Genomic DNA, 27,446 nt, shown 5'->3' with positions numbered 1-27,446 from the left:
CGCACCTTCCCGGTACTCTGAACACCGTCCCTGAAACAGGCGGGTACCACTGTGACCACAGCACTTGCTCAACCACGGGTCACACGTGATGATTCTGGGATTTGCACCCAGGCAGCCCGACTCCATAGCCCACACTCTTGACTAATCGGACAGGAAGTGAGGAAGGTAAACTGGCTCTGATCCTGGCGGGCCCTGAATGTTCTCGAATTGGGTCCCCCCAAAAGATATATTGAAGTCCTAACCCCTAGCACATCAGAAGGTGACCTCATTTGGAAACAGGGTCTTTACAGAGATAATCGAGCTTAAGTAAGGTCATTTGGTGGACCTGATCTAATACGACTGGTGTCCTTATCAAAAGGGAATTTGTATACAGACAGAAGGAAGACAACATGAAGTCACACGAGAAGGCAGCCGTGTGACGGAGGCAGGGGCAGCAGTGGTGCAGCTACAAGCCAAGGAACACCAGCCACCACCAGAGGCTGGGAAGAGGCAAGGAAGAGGGAGCCCAGGCCTGCCAACACAGGGATTTCGAAGCTCCAGAACTGGGAGAGAATACATTTCTGTGGTTTTAAGCCACCCCGTCTGTGGTGTTTGTTATGCTGTGGACTCAGAGTTCACTCTGACAACAGCCTCAGGGAGGGCTCCTGACCAGCAGGCCTAGAAAGGTCTCCCCTGGACGCGTCTCTTTTAGACGGAGGTGCCCGCTCCTGCCATCCCCGGTGACCGCTCCGTGCTGGGGAAGCCGAGGCTGCAGCGTCAGGTGGCAGTTCATCATCTGACCACTGACGGGAAACGACTCTGCCAGTAAAACTCTGAATATGTCCAACAAGTACTGATTCAGTCAACTCTGCTCCTGAGGCTGGAGTGCCCGTGCCAAAGGGAAGGTGGGCGCCATCGAGGGCTGAGGGCACTGCTGTCAGGCCTCATGGGTCCTCTCCCAGAAAAGGCGGCCATGCAGCTTACGCGCTGCCCCAGAGCTCTGAGAGGGCCCCTACCAGTGAAAAGCGTCTTCCAAGGATTAGCAGTTAATCCTAAAAGCTTCCAAGCCCGAGAAATCTAGAACCAAGAAACTCAATTCTGCTCTAGGACAGGCTCATCCCACCAAGCCCGTCCTCCGGTTCACTTTCATTTCTGTTTTAGAAACAACCGTGGAAAAGGATGCAGTTAATGTATCACGTGCAGCAGGTGCCGCCCGTGTGCCTCCCCTCCAGCTAGCGAGAGGTGCCTGGTCAGTCCCAGGGGGTGAGACAGCCCCAGAGGAACCACCTGGCCACTACTGGTAAAAGCAAGCAGAACTGCTGCAAGACAAAGGAACGGAGTCAAGGGGTGCAGAGCCCCAGGCTGGCCTGAGGAGGGTCCAGGATCTGCCTGGACCAGAACGTGGCTCACTCCTGCTGGCCTTCGTGTGGCCACAGCCCTTGGCCCGTGACTCTGGGATGCAGGCTGGAGCCCACCCTCCTGGTCCCTGCTTCCACCGCAGGGTTGAAGCAAGGAGAGAGCACCCAGCCTGCCAGCAGTCCCCTGAGGTGGCAGGGGCAGGAATCGGGAGCCGGGGACAGCGACCCAGCTCCTCATCGCTATCAATTACAAGCTCCGCCTCACACACAAGTTGAGTGCACAGCCCAGGGACCCAGCACACAGGCCCATGCAGCTGTCAGGACCAGGCCTCTAGTTTCTCCTGCTTCCCCAGCTGTGTATTATCCACCCTCTGGCCTCGCTGTCATTTATCAGCAACCACAAACATCATCGAGAGTGATTTAGAAAGGACCCTCAAGAGATGGTGCTCGGTAAACAGTGAGTAAACACATGAATGAACAGAAAACAACCGAGTCTGCCATCCTTTCCTCAGCCAATCTAGAAGATACTGGTGGGGTGAGAGGCCAGAACTCCTGGGCTGCAGAGAACACGTCTGACTGCCTGAGAACTCTGAACATCAGGGCTATGCCCCATCCCAGGCACTGAGTAAAGACCACCCTGACATATGGGAAGAGGTGGGGCACCAACAAGGGAAGGGCTGTGAAGGCCCTCTGGGTTTTATCAAACTCCAGCTCCCCACGGGCTCTGGGCTTCCACAAGAAGAAAGGGATAAGGAAAGAAAGCTATCAGGGGTCACAGGGACTGCTAAGGGGAAGGAAAAAGAGGAGGCTGAAGGACTGCCATCCCATGAAAGCTGTAGTGGACAGGCCGACCTTCTGCTTGAACAACAAATGAGCAATTCATATATTAACCCTAATCTCCAAAAAAGGCCCAAGGCAGTGTGCAGACAAGAGCAGTTCTACACCAGCCTCTGAACTGAAACATTTCTTCCCGCCAGGAGATGGTTCTAAATCCCAGGGCAAAGACTGTGACAAGGGGCTGGTATCACCACAACATCGCTGGGCTGGAGGCGGGGGTACCGACTTTTGAATGTGAGTATTGAAAAGCACATATATTTATGCTTACATGTACAGACACACACACAAAAAGACCAGCAGGAAATAAACAATGTGACAGCAATTTTCTCTGAACAAGTTTCATTTTCTTCTTCATGCCATTCAGAGTTTTTCAGTTAATCTTTTGTTTTTAGAAAGATCATGCATTTTTTGTTTATGAAAATATATTTTAAGTAGAATAATGCCTTAAATCATAGATGCTATCCTTCATCTAATGCTTATTTATCTGAGTTATACATTTAGTTTCAGATAGAGTTGCTATGAACTTAAGACTACTTTAATCATGTTTTGGGGCCCAAAAGATTGTTAACACTTCCTTCAATGTCCAAATGGAAATCCACAGCTCACAATTCACATCTTGAGGAGACAAGAACGAAGGTGCCCCCCGAACACGCAGGCCCTCCAGAAGCATGAGATGAAACTGCCAAGTCACACTGCAAGACAGCCTGGAGATCCCCATCTCCTCCACAGGAGAGGGGCACAGACAACTATCCCACTTCCACACAGCAGGCATATGGAAACAAGGAGTTGGGGACGGGTGTCTCTCTGGGGGGTGCAGGGCAGCCCCACGGCCCAGCCTGGCCCTCCTCTTCTGTGCCATGGAGCCCGACCCAGAGAACCCAGGAACATCCTGCCATTTCATTAGGAAATCAACAGTGCAAAATTTGTGGGCTGTGTCTAAAGTTACCCCAAGGACTGACCTAAAGAAAATCAACTCAATTCAAATATTTGCTGGGACCCCACGGTGTGGCAGCCCAGAGGGAAGCAGGCCACCTGCTGCCAAGACACCTGCCCATGGGGCCTGAAGGTGTCCGGAGGCCTGCCTTGTGCGAAAGCTGTGCAGGGCTGACTCTAAGGTCTGCTATCGGGAAATCTGCAGCCTGTGGCTTCGTGTTTGCGTGTAACCCAAACTCTCTTCTGTGCTAGACTGACTGTGGACATTTAAGGGACATTACAGTCAGAAAAAAACCAAAACTTTCTTGATTTTAATAGGTTGTGAGTTCCTTCTAAGTTTGTGCTTCTCACAAGCGGTGAAAACTCAGGGATGATAAATTCCTGGAAGTTTAGCCACGTTTATGTTAGAAAAATCAAATGCCTCTTAGTGTACCTACATGTGTTTTACACTTACTTTATGACACCCAAATAAAAAACGCGTTTTAGATTTATGAAGTATTAAATATCCACCTTACTATTTCTGTTCCTCCTCCTCCTGCTTCTCTTTAGAGCAGACATTCCCTTTTAGCAGCGACATCCACTTTTCTGTGATCAAGTCTACTGCAGACTTAACACCCCAAACTCATATGCCCCAATGCACACGGGCCTCTGCAGAGTCTGCAGCACTGGTGTTACTACAGACGAGGGGCCACCCACCCCCTGCCTTGCTGCCCCAGGCCAGTCGCACAGGACACCTCAACACCTCCTGTCTGTCCTCTCCCCCCACCTCCTCTTCACCAGCTCCCCTGCTGCCTCCATAGCACCAGCCCAGCTTCCCAAGCCTCCAGCTCCGACACACACAAGTTCAAACCCACTCTTTGCAAACCAGCACAGCCAAGAGCGTGCAGAGCCTGCCTCATCTGCCCTGAGTGCTCCCCACACCCGACTGCAGGGCCATCACTCACGAGGCACCTGCTGTGTGCCAAGCGCCATGTTCTATCCGCTGACCTCTAACGCCCACATGCGCAGTCTCTTCCCGCCTGGCCTCATCTTGAAAGTGTAAAAGGATGCTCCATAAAAGGATTATTCCTGACAACCGTATACCTTCCACTTCATAAACTTGATACTTCTACCCTTTTTCCTCCCACTTGCCCAAAAGTAAACATATAGCATGAAACAAACAAACAAACAAACTTTGGAACACACCAGGTCCAAGTTAACTGAAGGAGACTATAACACCTCTAAAGCCAGCATATAATTCCACAGAAACCAAAGTACGTCAGGGTTTTTTAAGGGGGAAAAAAAAGATTTTTTTTTTTAAATTTAAAGAAAAAAGGCCTAATTATTTTTAAGGCACTATTTTCAGTGGGCACCTTTTCCAAGGATAGTTAACCTCCTAGACTGCACAAGGGACAGAGCATCCCCAACATGACAGCTGCAGAAGACTCTCCATGTTATCAACATTTCTACCCACCTCAGCTGAAGAAAGACCCCCCCCCTCGCAACCATGCAGTAGTCAGTCACCTGTGCACACAAATGCCAACCCTGAAGAGCAATGCCCTCGTTACAAACATCTTTTAACTGGGAAGGGGCAAAGGGAACCTTCTGGACAATAAAAAGGCTTTATTTCCTGATCTGAGTAGTGAATATATAAATACATAAATCACCATGAAAATGAACTCTTACTAAAATGAAAGGAAAAATGGACACACAGCACTTACCGAAATTCAAGAAAATCAGTTTGGCCTGTATCCCAGGACACAGTTTGATGAGAAATGGAATGGCCACGTACAACCCCACGACACAGAGGAGTATCTTCCTCAGTCGGAAGCACAGGCCCTTTCGCCTGCAAGAGAAAAGCAGTGAGCAGGTCAAAGACAGGAGTGAGTCTGCTGTGGTTTAGTAACAGCATCGTCAAAATCACTGACCAAGATCCACACCTACTGTTTCCAACAAGAATATCACCAATGATAAGAGGAGCCTCCCACCTGCTTTTCCTTTTAATTTGTGCTTAGAACTCTACCAGAAGGGTAAAATGTGTTTCCTGAAAGCCAAAGAAACAGTCCTGCTGATTTCCTTTGTGTGCCCTGGGATCAGAACCCAGCACAGCCATCAAATCCTCAGAAAGTGCCCAACTTCATGTCAGACAGTAGCTGCAACTTCACCTCAAGAGAGTGGCTGCCCCTGAGCCTCTGACTGCCCTCCTGCACGCAAGCGTGGGCTACCTATCAGAGAGGAAGCACGTGTGCGACAGAACCTGCCACACCAGGTCCCGGGAGGCAGCAGGGGCTGAGAACAAGGCTCTGGCCATCACTGCATGTTCTCATATTTCTGCCCGCATACCCTCCAGAGGCCCCTTTTCTGGGCACCTCGGGCCAGGTCATCATCCCAGGTCTCAAGACTCTTCTTCTAATCCACAACCAGCTCCAAGACTTCCTCATCCTGTTCCTGATCCCCTGTTAAAAAATGTCCCTAGCCCAGAGAGTCTCAAACTTCTTGGACTAAGGGCCTCTCTACAACTGAAAAATTGAGGGCCCCAAAGAGCTTCTGTTCATAGGATTTGTTTTATGAGAAATTAAAGAAAAATTTAAAATATCTATTAAGTCATCTAATAACAATAAACAACCCATTACATGTTAATATAATTAACATCTGTTATAAAAAAAATGATTATATTTTCCAAAACGAAAAATTTTAGTGAGGAGATTTTTACAAATTTCTTTAAGTCAGACAGCTTAACAGAAGACAGATGGGTTCTCGTATCTGCTTCTGCATTCAATCTGCTGCAATCCCACACGTCATGCAGCATCTGGAAAGCTCCCGAAACCCCATGAGAGAATGAAAGTGAAAAAGGCAAACAGCATCTCAGCATTACCATGAAATCTCTCTGACCTCACGGACATGCTGAAGGGTTCTGGGGACCCCATGAGCCCCAAGCACACATGGAAACTGCTGCTTACCTCAGCATATCAAGTCTCAACCTCAATGGGTTTAGTTATTTATTTCTGGACTATTTCGAAAAAAGTAAGGTGGTTTAAAAAAATACACCTTGAACTTCTGACACATGCAACAATACAGAAGGATCTAAATGCATTAGGCTAGGGACTTCCCTGGTGGCACAGTGGTTTAGAATCCGCCTGCCAATGCAGGAGACACGGGTTCGAGCCCTGGTCTGGGAAGATCCCACATGCCGCAGAGCAATTAAGCCCGTGCACCAGAACTACTGAGCCTGCGCTCTAGAGCCCACGTGCCACAACTACTGAAGCCAGCGCGCCTAGCCTGTGCTCCGCAACGAGAAGCCACCACAATGAGAAGCCCACGCGCCACAACTAGAGAAAGCCCAAGTACAGCAACGAAGAGACAATGCAGCCAAAAATAAATAAATAAATTTACAAAAATAAATACATAAAGTTATAAAAATAAATAAATTTTTTTAAGAAAAGCATTAGGCTAAGTTAAATAAGACAGACACAAAAGACTACATACTGTATAATCCCATTTGTCTGAAATTCCAGAAAAAGCAAAACTACAGAGACAGAAAAGCAGAACAGTGACCTCAGAGGCTGGGAGTAGAGGGAAGAGATTGCAAAGGGCACGAGGCAACTTTTGCAGTAATGGAAATGTTCTTTATCTGGACTGTGGTTGTGGACACATGAATGTATATGTTGGTAAATTTTATCCCATGTAAATGATACTTCAACAAAGCTGATGTAAATAATACCTCAATAAAGCTGATGACAAATGCATATCTGACAATGTAATCCTTTCACTCATTCACCTGGCTCATCCACCAGTCGTTACTGAGCACTGGGCACTCCTGGGGCAGTGGACAATAAGGGCAGCAGAGGATGCCATCTGCGTCTCTGCTGTGCTCTCAGCTCAGCAGGGCAAACAAAGGGCTGTGAGAGAGGCATCTGGTGCAGGGTGACCTGACCTAGTCTGGGCTTCCAGGGAAAGGGCCACTGGTGGAAACACTAAGTCAGGAATACAGGAGTTAACTAGATGATGCAGGAGAAGTTTAAAAGGGCATCTTAAATTCCATGCACAATCTACCCGTTCACTGAGGGAAGGCATAGGATGTAGTGGTTAAGGTGCCGGCTCTGAAGTCAAATGATCTGGTCCAGCATCCAATCTACCACTTATTAGCTGTCATACCCTTCTTGAACAAAAAAAATATATATAAATAGAAATGAAAAAAAATTATATACCTGTAGCAATAAGGCTCTTCTACATTAAAATCATTTTCTTCTGGATTGAGTTATCATTATAATTATTATCATACACATTAATCAAAATGACAAATATGTTATATTTTTGGTAAATTATTATTAAGCATGAAAAGTAAACTTTTATTGAAAATACATCTTTTTTTTTAACATCTTTATTGGAGTATAATTGCTTTACAATGGTGTGTTAGCTTCTGCTTTATAACAAAGTGAATCAGTTATACATATACATATGTTTCCATATCTCTTCCCTCTTGCATCTCCCTCCCTCCCACCCTCCCTATCCCACCCCTCTAGGTGGTCACAAAGCACCGAGCTGATCTCCCTGTGCTATGCGGTTGCTTCCCACTAGTTATCTATTTTACGTTTGGTAGTGTATATATGTCCATGCCACTCTCTCACTTTGTCACAGCTTACCCTTCCCCCTCCCCACATCCTCAAGTCCATTCTCCAGTAGTTCTGTGTCTTTATTCCCATCTTGCCACTAGGTTCTTCATGACCTTTTTTTTTTTTTTTCCCTTAGATTCCATATATATGTGTTAGCATACTGTATTTGTTTTTCTCTTTCTGACTTACTTCACTCTGTATGACAGACTAAATGAGATGGATTCCACTACTTTCCCAAATGCATCATGTCTCTATATATTACTTATTGATAGAAAAAAGGGGGGGTTAGCATTAATTCTACTTCTGTTTTTGGTTTTTAAAAATATAAGTATTGAGAACTTGTTCACATCAGTAAAAGGGAATGGAAGTTTACTAGTATCACCACTTCTTCAGGGTTATATGCTCAAAATCACACAGTAAAAACACTCAAATAAGCCCTTTTTCATTTTTGTTGACAGCTAAGAATTTGACACCACCTGACTTGTAAAATTTTTATGCAGTCATTAGACATTCACTTAGTTTCTCAGCTTTTACCAAGAACTGAGCCCTCTTGCCTTGACCTTGACCTGCCTTTAGCAAGAATCCTGCTAAGTCATCCCCCACCTTGATATCTGATCAAGTCCCTCATCCCCCCACGTTTGACGTCTAAACCCTTGACCTGCCTTTAGCAAGAGTCCCCCCACCCTTGATGTCTCCTCAATAATTTTTCATCCCCTGATCCCCTAACTCTACTTTCTGTCTGGAAATCCCAAGCCGTCTCCTCAGAAGGCATCCCAGACAGGGCTGTACGCGGGCCTGACCTTTCTACCGGCTCCTTCTGTCCACCCTGCCAGGCCTTTTCCTTCCCACCCCAGCCCCACCTCCCTACAGCCACTAGAGCTTTAGGCCCCTGCCTCCACGGGGGGCTGTTAAGGGACTCAGGGACTCCACACAGCCTCTACCTGAGGATGAAAAGGAAAAATGACAAATTGGAAACAGGTCGGATGTTTTACCCATGCAGCTGGGCTGTGGAAACACCCAGACTGCTGCTTGGTATTCTCAAAAAGTCCCTCACCTGAAATTTAGTCCATTGCCTCCACAAGATTACATATCATGGGAAATGAAAATCTTAAAAGTCAAATATAGTAAAAAAGCATTAGTCCTCATCTTGAGCAGTTTACCTTAAATTGTTCCATTTCCCCAAAACTAAATTCAGATAAAAAGATAAATAAAGCAGGGAAAAGATGAGAACCAACTCTTACATTACATAAACTGCTGAGTTTTGTGTGACTGTGATTATGCTGACTGGTGGCTCAGCTGTCAGGATGAGTGCAGTAAGATCTCTCTTTGTATCTGACTGTCTGTTTACATATGTATGGACATATGTGTGTGTATGTATGTACGTATGTAACCTACAGCTGACCCCTGAACAGCGAAGGGGTTAGGGGTGCCAACCCTCCATTCAACTGAAAATCTGAGTATAACTTGAAGTTGGCCCTCCATTTTTGCAGTTCTGCTTCTGTGGATTCAACCAACCGTGGATCATGTGGTACTGTGGTACGTCTTTGGTGAAAAAAAATCTGTTTATGAGTGGACCCGCCCGCACAGTTCAAACCCGTGTTGTTCAAGGGTCCACTGTATTTGTGATGTTTTCCTAGCCCTGGATGGTATTACCAAATTAATTTATAAAATCCCTTTAAGGAGCTCTGTTCCAATTGGCTTAAAGAGAAATAAGTGACAAATTAAATATTCCTAAAACTCCCAGAAGTATAAGAACCCAAATATTTTTCAAGCTCATGTATAAATAAAACCAGTTTAGTGGTGTCAGTTTAATAAAAGCAGTTGTCCTCTTGAAACAGGAGGGAAGGGGGCAGGGCACAACCTTTAAAAGAATGACATAGCCAAAGGACATGACAAAAACTGGTTAGAACCAACTAGATCCAAGATGGTGGAAGATTCGACTTCCAGTAGACCTTGAGCCTCATTATATGCTCATTGTAATGCATTAGCTAAATGACATACCCACCAGTGCCATGACAGTTCTGAGGCCAACCAAAAAAGGCCAAAAGCGGGCGGTGGCCCAATTCCTAGAAATCCCCGTCCCTCCCCCGAAATAGTTGGAATAATCCTCCTGCTCATTAGCCTATGAAATTTACCCAGCCCATAAAAACTAACCACACCATATTTCGGGGACTCTCACCTTCTGAGATGGCCCACACTCTGTGGAGTGTGTTCCTCTCTAAATAAATCCACTTCTACCTATTACTTTGTCTCTCACTGGACAAGACATAAAGAACCTGAGCTTCATTAAGACCTGAGACCAGATGTGTGACCTCAATTAAAAGACAGTGGGTTTTGACCAGGTTCGACTCCCGGCATATAGGTTCAAGTCTCACCTGAAATGCATGGTTTCACTCTGAGTTATCAGCATTAAGTATAATATGTGCACACATTATTTGACTAATAAACCCAGGTAGAATAACAACCTAATATAATATACTAGATTATTAAGATTATAAAAATTATAAACTCAACCTAAGAATAAAAGTACAAGTAGATATGCAGTAAAATCGCTTGAAATCCATTATTTCATGTATATCAAGTACAGCAATAAAACAAAACCCACGTATTTAACTAAGGTTTTTATTCTGTGATTTTTTTTTTTGAAACTTGCCTAACACACGTGTTATAAGAATAATAAACAGGGAAATAACTTGATGATGGCTAGCTTACAGCATTCATGAACAATCCCAGTATAACTGTTAAGAACCAGTGTATCGGACTTCCCTGGTGGCGAAGTGGTTAAGAATCCGCCTGCCAATTCAGGGGACATGGGTTCAATCCCTGGTCTTGGAAGATCCCACATGCTGCAGAGTAACTAAGCCCGTGCACCCCAACTACTGAGCCTGCACTCTAGAGCCCGCAAGCCACAACTACTGAAGCCCGCGCGCCTAGAGCCCGTGCTCCACAGCAAGAGAAGCCACCGCAGTGAGAAGCCCGTGCACCACAACGAAGAGTAGTCCCCGCTTGCTGCAACTAGAGAAAGCCCATGAGCAACAACGAAGACCCAATGTGGCCATAAATAAATAAATAAATGTATAGATATATAAAAGAACCAGTGTATCAGGCTGATGTGATATAAAAGTTTTATGAATGGATTTTTCAACAATAGCTGAAACCAAGCAGGACTCTGTGGGGCCCTCCTGGGCACAAAAGCCTTTCTGCACCCCCTGTTTCTAGGAGATAGGCTTCACTCAGCCTCCTTGACCTTCCCTGATTTCCAAAGGGCAGATTCAAACAGTTGCTAATTGGGGAAGGGAGGCAATGGAGAAACAAGGGAGGGGCAGTCAAGAACAACAGTGCACCCTTGGGGCAGGGTCCTGGTTCCTCCTCAAGGGATATACAAAACAGTATCTTTGAGTTTCTTCTGCAGGAACTAAGGCCCCCACCCAGGTGGAGGGTGGTAATTTCAGGCTGAGCACAAGATTCCTGTAGCACCACCGTAATACCTCATCACCAACCAATCAGAAGAAAGTTACACACCCTGCAGCCCTCACCCCAAATTTTGCCTATGAAAACTTTTCCACCAAAACCATCAGGGGTTTTTGAGCACGAGCCACTGGGGTTCTCCTTGCTTGGCCCTGCAATAAACCTTTCTCTGCTCCAAACTCCGATGTTCTGGTTTGTTTGGCCTCACTGTGCATTGGGCACACTAACTTTGGTAACAAACATTTATCTTTTTCCCCCTGCCTCATCCTTCCAGAATTCAGAGACTCTGACTGACTATTCTTATTTTCATGGCAATGCAGTTACTTGCATAAGTTCAGCAAGAATCCGTCCTCCTTGTACAGAACACAATTGGAAACACTGATTATATAACCAAGGCTTTGACTGGAATGGCATATTTAAAAATGATTCATAGAATTGTATATGACCAGACAGCTTTAAGGAACTAAGGCTGACTTTATGGAACCAATGTTTAGAAACGCCTCTTAGAAAAACAGGCCTGGTATCTAATTTACATAGTTCCCAGCCTTACTTACAGGTCACTTCCTGGCAGGCCCCCAAAACTGTAGGATATTTTAAGGACTTCAGAAAGATAGGAATTCATCCAAATCTATAGGTACTGCAGTTCTTGGCTTGGCTTCCTAGCTTCGAAAGACTTTTAAAAGTCTGAGATTCCTTATAAAACGTTCCAGCAAAGCAAACTTTTAAGAGGCTTATGTGGTCAACTGGCATTCTTGCTGCACTTATGTAAATGATTAGGCCAAATCTTTTTTTTTTTTAAATAAAGAAAAATAATCTTACTTTTGAGTATCTCTGATCAAAGAAGGACACGACTGTGGAGAGAAATTTTATGTTTCAACAGAAAACTGTAACACACCCTTGTGGGTTATTCAGATTTCTAGTCCTGTTCATTATCTTTGAGGTTTTATTATCTATCTGTAAACTGGTCTAGATCCTGCCCTCTTGTACATTTTATCAGTCTTCACCAAATTCTCAATTCTTTGGGTTTCCTTCAATGCCTGGTTACAACCCTCCAAGTTAACATTTCTAATTTTCTTCACACCCTCCTGACTCGAGGTGACCTGACTGCCCTCACTGGGACTCCAGGCTGTCGTGCAGTTTCCCCTTCCCCGAGGATCTGAAAAGTCCTTCCGGATGAAGCTGGTCAACTTGATGTAAACCTTTCTGAGGCTTCACCACAGCAGATCATGTGTGGGATGCCATTACCAAAGACATTCAAACTGCAAACCAGGAAATCCATCTTATTGCCATCCTCCCTCCACCACCTAAAAATGCTTCAAACTCAATGTTTAAATATCTTCTCGACTGACTGCCCTCTGGACTCAGAAAATGGGTTTAGAATCTGCTCCAACCATTAACCTTTGTTTTTCTTTTTGTTTGCTTGTTCTAACCCAAGGTCTTCTTTCTTACTGCAGATTGCCTACTTCTCACCTTCTCAGCTGAGTCTTCTCTCTGCAGCAATCAACCAGCTCCTTGCTTGTGAAACTTCTTGGGAAGTTTCAACTGGGGACTGATAACCCAAAAGAAATGGTCAAAATTACTTCAAAATGAAAACATCTGATTTCTAACAGATGCAGAAAGAAATCTCATTGGAAATTCCCTCCTCTGCCTAAGGCAGAGCTCTAGAAGAGCAGCTGCCACAAACCGCCCTTGGGGAGGTCTCCAGTCAGGGAGGTGACTGACCTTGGGCACAGGACATCCAAAAACACTGTATCAACAAGCTTCATCGGAACCTTCCGTCCTAAAAGCCCTAGTCCTGCCCCTCCCCTTTATGAAACTGGCAATATAAACCCTTTCCCTCTGGCTGTTTGGGGAGCTACTCTCTTTATAGAGCACTCCCACATGCATAATAAACTTTTCTCCTGTTAATCTGTCTATTATCAATTACTTCAGATCTAAATTTATGCTGGAAAAGTTTTTCTCTCAGCAGCATAATCATGGGGTCTGGCCCTCTTTCTCCAACAGATGAAGTCCTTGCAGCAGGGACTCTGTCTTTCACCTTTGTCTCTGTGGTAGCTAAGTCAATGCCACGCCTACAGTTTGTGCTCAGTGAATGTTTGATCAAAGAATTACTGCCCCATGATCATTAATGCAGAAAATTATCAGAACCACCAACTTCTCTGGACTCCCACTACACTTAAGAGTTCCACAGTTTTTTTCTAGTTCATAGTTTGTGTCTTGAACCAAGCATCTACACTGAAAGTTACTCTGGTTGACAGTCACTTGGTTGTATATTAGAATCTTTGGAGAAATTTACAAAATATCAATGCCTGGAACTTGCTTCAGGAATTCTAGTTTGGGGAGTTCCCTGGCGGCCCACTGCAGGGGGCATGGGTTTGCTTCCTGGTCAGGAAACTAAGGTCCTGCATGCCGTGCAGCATGGCCAAAACAAGAAAAAGAAAAAACAATAATAAAAATAAAGACAGAAAAAAAAGAAATTCTAGTTTTATTGGTCTGAAGTATGACTTGACCACACTTGAGGAGACCACAGCCGTCTGCCCACCTGAGCAGCCCCTGAGCACCTCAGCACTTGCTGAGACAGGAAGGGGGCAGGGCATAACCTTTAAAAGAATGACAGCCATCGAGGACACAACATAAACTGGTTAGAACCAACTAGCTCCAAGATGGTGGACGAGTTGACTTCCACTAGACCTTGAGCCTCAGTATATGCTCACTGTAATACATCATGCTAAATAACACACCCACAGGCGCCATGACAGTTCCAAGGCCAACCATAAAGGTCACAAAGTGGGCAGTGGCCCAATTCCTGGAAATCCCCATCCTTTCCCCAAAATAGCTGGAATAATCCTCCCACTCATTAGCCTATGAAATTACCCACTCCTATAAAAACTGACAACCCCGTACCCTGGTGCCTCTCACCTTCTGAGATGGCCCACACTCTTCCTATGGAGTGTGTATCTCCCTGAATAAACTTCCTTTTTTTAAAAATAAGTTTATTTATTTATTTTTGGCTACATTGGATCTTCGTTGCTGCGCATGGGTTTTTCTCTAGTTGCGGCAAGCGGGGCTACTCTTTGTTGAGGTACACAGGCTTCTCATTGCGGTGGGTTCTCTTGTTGCGGAGCACAGCCTCTAGGTGCACGGGCTTCAGTAGTTGTGGCATGTGGGCTCAGTAGTTGTGGCCTGTGGGCTCTAGAGTGCAGGCTCAGTAGTTGTGGCACACGGGCTTAGTTGCTCCGCGGCATGTGGGATCTTCCCGGACCAGGGCTCGAACCCGTGTCCCCTGCGTTGGCAGGCAGATTCTTAACTACTGCGCCACCAGGGAAGTCCCCGCATAAACTTTCTAATAACTTTACTATGGCTCGCTCTTGAATTCTTTCCTGCGCAAAGCCAAGAACCCACACTGGCGGCCATCCCCCGTCCCAGGGACTAACCTGAGACCTGGGACGTGACCATCCTCTCTGGCCCCACTTTGTTTCCTGCGACACTGCCACTTACTTCACCTTCGTGGCCTTTCCCTCTGTCCCTGCCAAGCCAGACTCAATGCCCATGATCATTAATCTGCCACCACCCGCACTTCAGAGTTTCGCATGGCATCTCCCTTCCCCTGGGGTTGGAACAGGCCAGTAAGGGTGCTGAGCACGCCTGAATCCTTCCTGAGAGTCTCCGTAAAAACCTAGGAGGGACAGAGAACTGGGGACAAAGGAAGCCACCCTGGAGTGGCCAAAGGAGCCCTTTAATCTCTCAGGACAGGACCTGAAGGTTCTAATTTTAAGACTTAAACCACTTTCATAAGCAAACAAACAAAAAGGAGTTTCTGGCCTCGACAGATCAAATAAACTCAATGAAGCAGGAAACTGCATCTGGCACTAAGCAAACAACCAACCACCAGAATTTGGCCATAAGGACTGCTCCTACCTGCAGTGCCAGTTCACCGCTGTGGGAGGTGGAAGCCAGACACAGGGGTGCATGCTGTCCCAGAAGCAGGACGGGAATGGGCAGGAAGGGCAGTGAAGGAGACACCTACTGGCTCACAGTGCCCACAGTGGGAGGACTCTCCCGCAACTGACCTCAGCTCTGGTGCCAAAATAGGTCCTTCCACAGAAGTTCACTCACATTTATGGCTGACTTTTTAAGCGTTCTGGCTTTTCAACATGAATTGCCAGGCCTCATGCCTTCTGGGCTAAAATGTTGTATGTAAGTCCCAGGTTCCAGATGAGAAACCGAGGCTCATGTACGAGCACACGGTCCATGTGGAACTGAACGCAGCCCATCTTTCCTGATGTCCGAGACAAACATTCTTGGGTCAGACCATTCACAGAGACACATAGGATCCCAAGCGACCGGGGGAACATGATAACACCAGACAAAATCCAGCAAGCCAAACTACTGAGTCCGCAAAATCCTATGCAAGACAGGACTGTACTGTCAGAAAAAATTAATAAAGGTTACACTAGAAGAAAAACGAACTGGTCTGGTCTGCTCAGCCCTTGGCCATCCGTCCCATCTTCTCAGAACGACAGTCTTCACACCCCCTCCAGCAGTTCAGACCAAGAAACTGGCCCCATCGCTTCTCTGTCTGCTCGCTTATCTGACCTGGGCTTTCCCTTTCCTACCTCTCTTTTTCTTCTCCTTCTGTGCCTTCTAAAGAGATACTCAAACATAATTAAACTGCTTTGAACAATGGAAGCATTATTTCTTTGTAAGAGGTCTGAGCTGTCAAAGTCTGTCTTTGGAACAGGAAATAGGAAAAATAACAGTACAATCATTCCCAAAGGCCCCCACCTCATATAAACACTACCATGTCCTCTGCGAGGCTAGAGCTGGAAATTCTGTATTATATGGAAGCAGCAGGTGTTAAGAAGTGAACCCTGTCTGATACTCTGTCAATCTGCAGCTAGAAAACAGTTCATGCAGGACATCAAGACTAGCAGGGGTTCACTCTCATTCTCTGCTAACAAAGGAAAACAGGCAGATAACAAATGAAGATTTTAAACAACAAAGCCTTGTCCCCATTTTAAGGTCAAGACAAAATAAGAATGAGGCTGCGCTCATCATGTTTAATGAGGAAGGCTGTGTCTCTGAGCTCAGCCTAAGAAAACTTCCTGTGGATGGAGCCGTCATTAAAAAAAAAAATTTTTTTTAACCATTTCCTGCTAAAAGAGCAAAACCCCTTCTTTGAGCAAACTGAGAAGGTATATATTTTTAAAGATTTTTCATTGCATGCCACCAAATGAAAGTTGTCATTTATACTTTAAGGAGGCTTTTTCCCCACTTTGAGCTGTGAAACTAGGGCAATAATATGAAGCACTGATGGGTAGATAAAGAGAGGCCTCTCTTGGGACTTCCCTGGTGGTGCAGTGGTTAATATTCTGCACTCCCAATGCAGGGGGGCGGGTTCGATCCCTGGTCAGGGAACTAGATTCCATATGCATGCCGCAACCAAGAGTTCGCATGCCACAACCATGGAGCTGGCAAGCTGCAACTAAGGAGCCCGCCTGCTGCAACTAAGACCCAGTGCAACCAAATAAATAAAATTAAAAAAAAAAAAAGAGAGAGAGAGACCTTTCTTGAAAGAACAGAAGCCAAATCTAGGAACCAAGGAAGCCCAAAAGATGCTCTTTACTGAGGAAAACTTCAGTGAATGAGCTTGTTTATATCAATATAGTTCCTGCACTATGGAGATGAAAAACAAAAGTATACCTTAGTGTGTTCCAGTCAAACAGCACCTGCCAAACTGAACAGGAGAAATGATACCTAAGGCCAGGCCCCCACAGTAACTCCTGCTGGTCTGCCTGTTCCCAGCACCTGACGCTGTGGAGGCTTCATTTCCCACAGGCCCTCTGCAGGGCAGCTGGCACAAGCTCTCAGACTTTCCTTAGGCAATAAATGCTCAGCGCTTGCAAGAGTCTCTATGCAACTAAGCCTATCTGCTTCCAAACAGCCACTTCCCATGCGCTGCTCTGACACCCAATGGTTTAAAACTGTTGGGAACTGGCCACCCTCTCTTTCCTGGACGTGTGACCTCAGCCAGCATACCCACTGCTGCCGTGGACGTGTCCACCTTTCTAGCACCAGGACTGGAGCCCTTCAGGGACCAACCTGGGGACCGACTCCACTTCCACGAGCCCCGGTGAGCAACCCTCAGATGCGCCCAGAAAGGCAGAAGGGCTGCAGTTCTGGGAAAATGTGTGAGAGTCAGGAGGCAGGTGCAGGAATGGCACCTGCTTCCCCTCCGATTTCCAAATTGACAGTGATTTGCTTTTCACCTTACTGTTCCCGAGTTAGATGTTTTAATAACCTGCCTGATTCCTCTGCCAGGGGAGGGAACAGAGTGCTGGGTGAAGACTCAGAGCAAGGCCCCCATCCAGTAAAACAGCCCCTCAGGCAGTTGGGGCCCTTGCGGTGCTTCCCTCCAGCGGGAGCACCTGTAAAGTGCGAGGCACCGTGCTCCCAAACCTGGGCTCTGCATAGCAGTGGAGACAGAGATGGCCTGTCACTCCTCACAGTCCGACTCTCTGAGCCTCGGTTCCCTCACTCTAATGGAATCTACCTGAAAGGCCCGTTGTGCAGAGTAAACGAACACGGACATGAAATGCTCAGCACGGTCATGGTCTTGGTCTCGCACATGGAGAAGGAACACTGAGCTGAACTGAAACAGCTTCTGTCCTGGGCTGGCTTTGTCCAGCCCTGCTTGGCTGAACTACCCAGCTGAGCTCTAATTTCCTGCTCTGGTATCCTAAATTACAATTACTCTTTAACCACCTTAGTGCTTAAAAGCAGTGGTTTCATGCTTCAGGAATGACGCCAGTAACGTGGCATGCAGCATCAGAAGGGAAGCTAAGCGGGAAGCGGGTGCAGGGCTGTGGTGGGGCTGCCAGCCTCCTCCGGGGTGGACCCCACCCGACCCTGGCAGCTCACAGGCAGACCCACCTCACTTCTGTGGCCCTCGGTCCCCAGGACACTTGCGTTTTCTAGCAGAGTCACAGGACCTTCCTGTTCAGCTTGAGTGGTGTTCTGCCCTAGGCCCCCAGGACGTGCCCTAAGGCAGCGAAGAGGGGAGCCCAGTGCTCTGTGCTGCGCGGGCCCAGTGCTACTCGACTGCCATCGGCTAAAAACGGCGGAGCCCATCAGCTCTTGCACACAATTACATGGCAGTCGCCAGTGCTGCTCACCGTTCTCTCTGGCTCTGTGCCTTCCTGGGCCCAGGGTAGGATGGCACGTCCCCCTCCCCCTTTAGAGTTAGGGGCGGCCAAGTGACTTGCTTTGGCTAAGGAAACGTGAGCAGAGAGACCATGTCCCTTCCACTTCAGGAGCAGCAATGGCCCACAAGGTGGAGGGAGGGTGTGTGGAGCTGGAGGCCCTGATGGCCTGGATCCTCAGTGACCACAACAAGCAGAGGCCACACCAGACACACAGTGGGGTAAGAAATACACCAGTGACCCAGGGGTTCTGCTGCATGACCTGGTCTGCCCTGACCAACACTCAGGCCAGATCAACAACGTGCAGGCCTCAAAGGACTGAGCTCCAGGTACAGCGCTGTATACCCAGCTATCTTCGGTGTCTCCATGTGGAGTCCCACAGGCAAATCAAAACTACCATGTCCAAAACCAAATGCTTGATCTTCCACCCTCTCCCCCTCTGCTTCCATCTGCTTCCCCTCCAGTTCCCCATCTCAGCAAATACCTGTGCCCGTGGCAGACCCCCAGCAGTCATTCCTGATACCCCTTCTTGCCCCACCTCCACTTCCAATGCACACCAAGATTCCAAAACATTCCAAAACATACACCTCTAGTCACCTCGTCTGCTGCCTCTCTGCTCCAGGCCAGCCACATATCTTACCTAGACCAGCAGCCCTAAACTTTCTTGATTACACATTCAATCAGTAACATTTTTGGAACATGTCCTCAATATATACGTTCGTTTTAAATTATACACATGTATAACTGGGTGGTTAATATCTGAATATGAATATAATTAGAAGTCCCAATATTTCCTTCCCATATCTTAATGACTGTGTCTCACCCAACTCCTGGGTGAACCCATCCCATTTTGGAGATCAATACCTTGGTCTTCTGAAGAGACTTCTTAAATGGAAACCCCAACCTCCGCCTGCCTGCTATACAGCCAGAGAGGCCCTTTTCAAAGGCAAACTTGGTCATATCACTGTCTCACTTAAACCTTTACATGCAAGAGCATCTGAAACAGGTCCCAGGAGGACTGCCCACCTGTGACCCTTCAGCTATCAGTTGCCTGCACGGGCCTAATGCTTCCCTACCTCTGAGACTGGTTCATGTCCCCGGTTCATGTGCTTCCTCCAGGTTTCAGCTTCAAGGCTGTGTGCTCCAAAGTCTCCCAGGCTGTTCAATCTAATTGTGCTCTCCTCTTACAATTACTTATATATTAAGGATATTGTCCCTCTGTCTGACATTTTATATATTTCTAAAATATTTCCCTCTGTCATCTGTCTTTTTATTTGGGAATATTTGTAATTATAAGAGAATTTTTAATTTTTTTCTGTTCTTATTGTATTAGTCTTTTTCTTTATGCTTTCTTCCTCTAAGGGTATACATTCTTCTCTGACCTTGACACTGGATAAATATTCTTTAAAAAACACGAAAAGATAACCTATGGAATGGGAGAAAATATTTTCAAATGATGCGACAGACAAGGGCTTAATCTCCAAAATATATAAACAGCGCATACAACTCAACAACAAAAAAACAAACAACCCAATCGAAAAATGGGCAGAAGACCTTAAAAGACATTTCTCCAAAGAAGACATACAGATGGCCAGTAGGCACATGAAAAGATGCTCGACATCACTAATTATTAGAGAAACGCAAATCAAAACTACAGTGAGGTAGCACCTCACACTGGTCACAATAACCATCATTAAAACATCTACAAATAACAAATGCTGGAGAGGGTGTGGAGAAAAGGGAACCCTCCTCCCACCTGTTGGTGGGAATGTAAGTTGGTACAGCCACTATGGAAAACAGTATGGAGGTTCCTCAGAAAAATAAAAATAGAATTACCATATGATCCAGCAATCCCACTCCTGGGAATATACCTGGACAAAACTATAATTCAAAAAGATACATGCAGGACTCCCCTGGTGGCGCAGTGGTTAAGAATCCGCCGGCCAATGCAGGGGACACGGGTTCAAGCCCTGGTCTGGGAAGATCCCACATGCTGTGGAGCAACTAAACCCACGTGCCACAACTACTGAGCCTGCGCTCTAGAGCTTGCAAGCCACAACTATTGAGCCCACGTGCCACAACTACTGAAGCCTGTACACCTAGAACCCGTGCTCCACAGCAAGAGAAGCCACCACAATGAGAAGCCCACGCACCAAAACGAAGAGTAGCCCCTGCTCACCACAACTAGAGAAATCCCACGTGCAGCAATGAAGACCCAAGGCAGCCAAAAGTAAAACTAAATAAATTTATTAAAAAAAAAAAGATACATGCACCCCTGTGTTCATAGCAACACTATTCACAATAGCCAAAACATGGAAACAATCTAAATGTCCACTGACAGATGAATGGATAAAGAAGATGTGGTACACATATACAATGGACTACTACTCAGCCATAAAAAAGAATGAAATAATGCCATATTATTTTAGATAGGTGCACAAATGCACCTATCTAAAAAACGGAAACAGACTCATAGACAGAGAGAACAGACTTGTGGTTGCCAAGGGGGAGGGGGGGAGGGAGAGGGATGGACTGGGAGGCTGGGGTTAGTAGATGCAAACTATTACGTTTAGAATGGATAAACAACAAAGTCCTAATGTATAGCACAGGGAACTATATTCAATATCCTGTGATAAAACCATGACAGAAAAGAATATAAAAAGAGAATGTATATATGTGTAGAATTGCGTCACTTTGCTGTACAGCAGAGACTGGCACAACACTGTAAATCAACTATACTTCAAAAAAAAAAATCAAAAAAATTTTCTTATTTTTCTTTTAGAGCTTTACATTTTACATTTAATCCTGGAATATATTTTGGAATATGGTGGGAAGAAGGATTGAGTTTATATATTCCTAAATAGTTACCCAAAAGTTTCTCTCCATCTAAAATGCCACCTTGAAGAGACATTAAAATTTTATATACAAGGCTAAAGATGGGAGATTTAACTGTTCTTTCTCAAAACCCCACAAAAATGACAGTAATTTTTTTTTAAGCATAAAACCCTAGGGGCAAAGAATGAGAGGAGAGACACCCAAATTTTAGAAGCTGGAAAGCTTCCAAATTTAGTTGACACCCCCAGGAGAGTCCTAATCCAGCATGCAAAGAGATAAGGCACGTGACAGGTGGTTCCAGTGCCTGTGGAAGGGGCTCAGGCTGGGACCCAAATCAGGAGGACAATGTGAAAAATCCCTCCGGACTCCTACTTCACTGATGGGGCCACTACCCCACCCCACCAAAAGACTGAAGGTTTATTCTCTGCAAAAGGTAAACAGAAGGTTTCTGGACTACAGAGGGCCAGATACTCTAAAAAACAGAAGAAATAAATGAAAGTTTAGAAAAGAACGCTGAGAATCCCAGTCTTCTTCCTCAGTTCCCAGAGAGGTGGTGAGTTCAGGAGCAAAAAATACAGGGCAGCCTCCCCACTCTGACTACCCTTCTGCTGACCACCCGGTCCCTGGTCCCTGGCTTCCTGTTTGCAACCGTGGGAGACGTGTGTTCCTCGGAACTACTCATGACCTTGCGTCCTGCTTCCCTAAAGGAAAACTGAGGCAGGCTGGTCCCAGGCAGAACTGCATTAAATCTGTTTGGGAAAGAAACACCATCTTTTCAATATTATGGATTCTCATCTAAAAACAAATGTATCTCTCCACTTAAACAAGTATTATTTTATGTTCTCAGTAAAGCTGAATAATTTTCTTCATAGAGATGCTATGCATTTCTTGTATATTTATTCTTAGATATTATGCAGTTCTTGTCTTTAATGTGAAATAGAGCTTATCCTGTTACATCTTTCTAGCTGGTTAGTTACTGGTATATAAGGAAGCTATTAATTGCTGTATATTTATTTTGCATTTGAAAATCTAACTGAGCTCCATTAGTTCTGAGAATTTTTTGGTTGAGTTTTATTGGAATTTTCCAGTTAAAAATTCATTATCTGCAAGCAAGCAATGAAAATTTTTGCTCCTCTTTATAGGTTTATCTTTTAACATTTTCTTAACTTCCCATAATATCTAGAGTATTCAGAATAATATTTTACAGTAGCAGTGAGTGCAGATGAAAAGTCTTGCTTCTTCACTTCAATTTCCATTCATCTAACAAATATTTATCAGGCATCTACTATGTGCCAGGCAGTAAATAAAATGTTTGACATTTTACTTTTCATTACAATGTTGGTTGATGAGATAGGTATCTTTGATCAATATTTAATGTTAAGTGTAATAGATAGTAGACTTGTCAATGGAACAGTAGAATATGAAGGTACAAAAGGCAGCTTTAGAAAAAACAAACGTAAGCATCTGCATATCCATCCACTTGAGAATCTCTAAGCCTGGGGTTTCTCGAGCTGCCGCGAATGGAGTAGAAAAGCCTCCTGCTGCACCACAGCAGGAAACAGGGTGACCAAATGCCCCAGGACCATGCCATCCTGCCCTCTGGGTCAAGGCCATTCTGAGACTCTATTGAAGTAGCTCTTGAATTCATTCTCCTTCCATTTTCATTTGACCAAAACAAAGACTCACAATGAGACAATACTGTGAGAATTTATCTTCAGTGCAAAGGGCTACACAGCTACAGTATTTTGTGACATTTCCTGTTATCGAAACACGTAGCACATGTAGAAATACACATTAAACAATGAAGTTCCATCTTCACCTATGTTATTGGCAAAGAATAAGAATACTGACAGGGGGGACTTCCCTGGTGGCACAGTGGTTAAGAACCGGCCTGCCAACGCAGGGGACACGGGTTCGATCCCTGGTCCGGGAAGATACCACATGCCGCAGAGCAACTAAGCCCACGCGTCATAACTACTGAGCCTGCGCTCTAGAGCCCGTGAGCCACAACTACTGAGCCCGCATGCCACAACTACTGAAGCCTGAGCGCCTAGAGCCCATGCTCCGCAACAAGATAAGCTCGCGCACCGCATCAGAGCAGCCCCTGCTTGCCGCAACTAGAGAAAGCCCATGCGCAGCAACGAAGACCCAACACAGCCGAAAATAAAAATAAATAAATAAATTTATATGTATAAAAGAATACTGACAGGGAATTCCCTGGTGGTCCAGTGGTTAGGGCTCCACACTTCCACTGCAGGGGGGCATGGGTTTGATCCCTGGTCCAGGAACTAAGATCCATCAAGCTGCGCAGTGGCAAAAAAAAGAATACTGACAATACCAAAACAGTAAGTATGAGCAAACACCCTGCCCACTGCCAGAGGGCCCTGCTCTCTGACCAAGCAATTCCATCCACTCTGAAGGACTGACCCCAAAGGAGGACAGCATCCTAGCATGTCAGGAAGGCTCTGCCTTCATGTTACAGATGTCCTCTCTGTAACACAGTCTGTGAGAGGAAAATGGAATATGCTCACAATATTCAACAGGGATTACTTTTTCATAGCTTTATGCCCTCTCTGATAACAGATAAATGTAGAAAACTTGCAAACTGCATAAAAGCATTGAAAAGAGAATAAAAATAACCTCAAATCATATGATCCTATAGGAGCCTCTGTTAATATACTAGCATAGTATGTTCTTATAAACTTGATTCCATATAAAGTCAGGATCTGTGGTGGAGATGGCTAGCAGATCTCCAGAAGTCTGTACTCACCCTTCCCTAGGGCAGAGCTGATGATGGAAGTGTCTACGTTTCCAGTCAGACTACATTTCCAGCCCACCTGGGGAGCAGGCGAACCTGGGTGAACCAGAGCAAAGTGATTCTGGCAATGTGCGTGTGGTTGTCGGTACTAATTTGGTAAAGTAGCTGGTATCATGCTGACATGAGCTTATATTCTACATGCTTATTTTTGTTTTTCGTTTACCAATAAATTTTTTAAAGGTCACATGTTGACGTATTTCAAAAAGTAAAACAATATAGTCTCTCTGACAACTCGCCTCCATGCATTTGGATAACCACTTTTATTAGATACTTATTTATCCTCCCAGTGTTTCCTTATGCAATACATGTACATGTTCTCATCCTTCTCTTTCTCATACAAAAGGGGGCACACTACACACTGTAAACTGTTTCACATCTTGATTTTTCTCTCTCAACAATATACCCGGGCAGTCTCTCCCCGTCAATTCACAGCTATGTTGCAGCCCCACAATATTTCATTGGGTTGATACATCCTAGGGCATTAAACCAGTCTCCTACCACTGGACACTAAGGCTGTTTCCAGCAGTCAGTGCACCACGAATCACCTGTACAACTGCAATTTTGTATGTGCAAGTGCACAATGGATAGTCCCAGAATGGAAACTGTTGGATCAAACAGTAAATGCATCTGTGATTAAGAGATAACTCTCAAATTCCTGCTTCCCTCAAAGCCTCACTAGCAAAATGGTTGTCTAAGATGCATGTGTGCCAATCTGATAGGTGAGAAATGGCATCTTGGTGTAGTTTTGATCTGATTTCTCTAATTATGAATAAGTATGGCTGAGCACCCTTTCACATACTGAAGGGATATGGTATTTCTTTTTCTATTAATTATGCATGCCCTTTGCACATTTTTCATTGGGTTTTGATCTTTTTCTTTTCAATTCCCAGAACCTCTTTATCTATTAGAGCAATTAGCTCCTTATCTAAATGAGTTGCAAATTTTTTTTCTTTTTTCATTAGTGATATCATGCAGATGTTCTTTGTATTCATGTTTCTAGAATTTCCGTCCTGTCTCAATGGCTTGTTACTCAGAGTTGCCGCCATCCTGCAGAACCTGAACACGGCAGCATGGTCCAGTCTCTACTCACACTCCCCTCCACAGGGCTCCTGGCACTCCTGTATGTTGTTTGTTCAGAATCAGCTCGTGTGGAACCCGAGAGAACCAGGTTGGCATTTTCACTTGGAATTTCGTTAAATGAATAATCAAACTTCGGGAGATTAGGCAGTTTATGATGTGAGTTTCCAACTCAAGAACAAATAGGTCCTTACATTTGTTCAAGTCTACTTCTGTGTCCTCCGAGAATGTTTGAAGTTTTCTTTTACAGATTTTGCATACTTCTTTCCAAGGCATTATTCCTTATAGGCATTTTTTGTTATTGACTTTATTTGGTCTTCTCTTCCATTATATCTCACAACCAATTTTTGTTGCTCTGCCTCCAGTGGATGTGTGACCCTAGGCAAGCTACCTATCTGTGCCTTGATTTCCTCATCTGTGAAATGGGGACTACAGTACCTTGTGAGGTAGTTGTAAACATTTAAAAGTTAATACAGGGAATTCCTTGGTGGTCCAGTGATTAGGACTAGTGCTTTCACTGTGGTGGCCCAGGTTTAATCCCTGGTCAGGGAACTAAGATCCTGCAAACCGCATGGTGCAGCCAAAAATAATAACAATAAATAAAAAATAATTTTTATTTTTTTTTCAATTTATTTTTTCAATTTATTTATTTTTGCCTGCATTGGGTCTTCGTTGCTACACACGGGCTTTTTCTAGTTGTGGCGAATGGGGGCTACTCTTCATCGCGGTGCACGGGCTTCTCACTGTGGTGGCTTCTCTTGTTGTGAAGCACAGGCTCTAGGCGTGCAGCCTTCAGTAGTTGTGGCACGCGGGCTCAGTAGTTGTGGCACGCGGGCTCAGTAGTTGTGGCTCGCGGGCTCTAGAGCGCAGGTTCAGTAGTTGTGGTGCACAGGCTTGGTTGCTCCGTGGCATGTGGGAGCTTCCCAGACCGTGTCCCCTGCATTGGCAGGTGGATTCTTAACCACTGCGCCACCAGAGAAGCCCAAAAATAATTTTTAAATAAATAAAAAGTTAAAACATGTAAAGTGCTTAAGAAAATGGTATCTGGTATAAAGCACTCAATGTTATTTTTTTTTTAAGTTTAATTTTTATTTATTTATTTATTTTTTTTTTTATTTATGGCTGTGTCGGGTCTTCGTTTCTGTGTGAGGGCTTTCTCTAGTTGCGGCAAGTGGGGGCCACTCTTCATCGCGGTGCGCGGGCCTCTCATTATCGCGGCCTCTCTTGTTGCAGAGCACAGGCTCCAGACGCGCAGGCTCAGTAATTGTGGCTCACGGGCCTAGTTGCTCTGCGGCATGTGGGATCTTCCCAGACCAGGGCTCGAACCCGTGTCCCCTGCATTGGCAGGCAGATTCTCAACCACTGTGCCACCAGGGAAGCCCCTCAATGTTATTTTTATTAACTCTTTCTGTGACTATCTTTATTGATTCTTTCCTTTTCCTTCTCTTCATTTCTTTTTTGTTCTGTCTCTACCACTCTCCTTCACTTTCCTTGCCCCCATCTTCAGCAAACACCAACTTGCTTGATGCTTTTTTTGAAAGACAGTGGGGCATCCAGGATACAAGAGTACTGCTTTAAAAGCTCAGCAAACACAGCCTTCCTGCTCTTGAGGGACTGCAGACCAAGACCTTGAGTGTAGCCTTGGCTCTTAACAAAGGCCCCCTCAGCAACACAGACATTTAAACACAGTGAATGTGTTTAATGCTACTGAACTATACACTTAAAGGTTAAAGTGGTCAATTTTGCTTTGTATATTTTACCACAATAAATTTTTTTAAAAGGCTGTCTCACTTGGGAAATCATTATAACTCCCTTTTCACTCAAGAAGCATTGTTTGCCTAGCACTAGAATTGTCAGTAAGAGACAATACAAGTCTCTAAGCAAAGTAGTAAGCACCCTACCAACTAGAAACTACTTACTCTCCAGTGCTATTTTCATAGCAAAAAAGTATCTGAGAAAGTTCTGAAACCTGTAGCAATACAAAGCAAAAAAATAAGGACTTAACAATACAGGTAATTTAATTATCTCCAGAAAAAAGTATAAAAACAAGGACAACAAATTAACATGTAAAACAGGTGTCTCTTGTGAACTTCTTTTAAATTAACAGAAAAAGTAGATGGGTAAGTGGACAGGGAAAAAAACCCATTATACCACTCACTTTATACTTGTATAATACCGATATAACCTTGTTGAAATATTACAACTCCATGAAGCAGGTAAAATAGGTAAGACTTCCATTTTAGAGATATGAAAACTAAGCTCACAGTTATTAATTCACTTGCTCAAGGTAAGGCCTCAGCTGAGGATGAGCTCGTGTCCTGGGCCTCTCAGTCTGGCCCACTCTTTC

General features: G+C 45.1%; 1 protein-coding gene and 1 long non-coding RNA gene across 8 annotated transcripts in view; both read right to left on the bottom strand.

The window, feature by feature from the left end:
* ABHD12 (abhydrolase domain containing 12, lysophospholipase) overlaps positions 1 to 27,446 on the bottom strand; it is a 73,201-nt gene that overhangs the window by 20,946 nt on the left and 24,809 nt on the right. For all 7 annotated transcript variants that reach the window (XR_014235379.1, XR_014235380.1, XM_082359095.1 and 4 more), the window contains exon 2: positions 4,808 to 4,932. Coding sequence is in view for 5 of the 7 variants with exons in the window: in XM_082359095.1 (XP_082215221.1) it covers positions 4,808 to 4,932 (125 nt within the window). In the remaining 2 variants the exon portion in view is untranslated. The remainder of the gene's footprint in view (positions 1 to 4,807; positions 4,933 to 27,446) is intronic.
* Positions 7,444 to 9,022, bottom strand: LOC309612923. The gene is made up of 2 exons (XR_014235414.1): positions 8,358 to 9,022; positions 7,444 to 8,265 (listed from the first exon to the last, which is right to left on the bottom strand). It is a non-coding gene; the product is annotated as an uncharacterized lncRNA (long non-coding RNA).

This window comes from Balaenoptera borealis (genome assembly GCF_965194805.1).
Source record: "Balaenoptera borealis genome assembly, chromosome: 16".
In the NCBI taxonomy this organism is placed as follows: Eukaryota; Metazoa; Chordata; class Mammalia; order Artiodactyla; family Balaenopteridae; genus Balaenoptera; species Balaenoptera borealis.
This window is presented reverse-complemented; position numbering and strand designations above follow the sequence as displayed.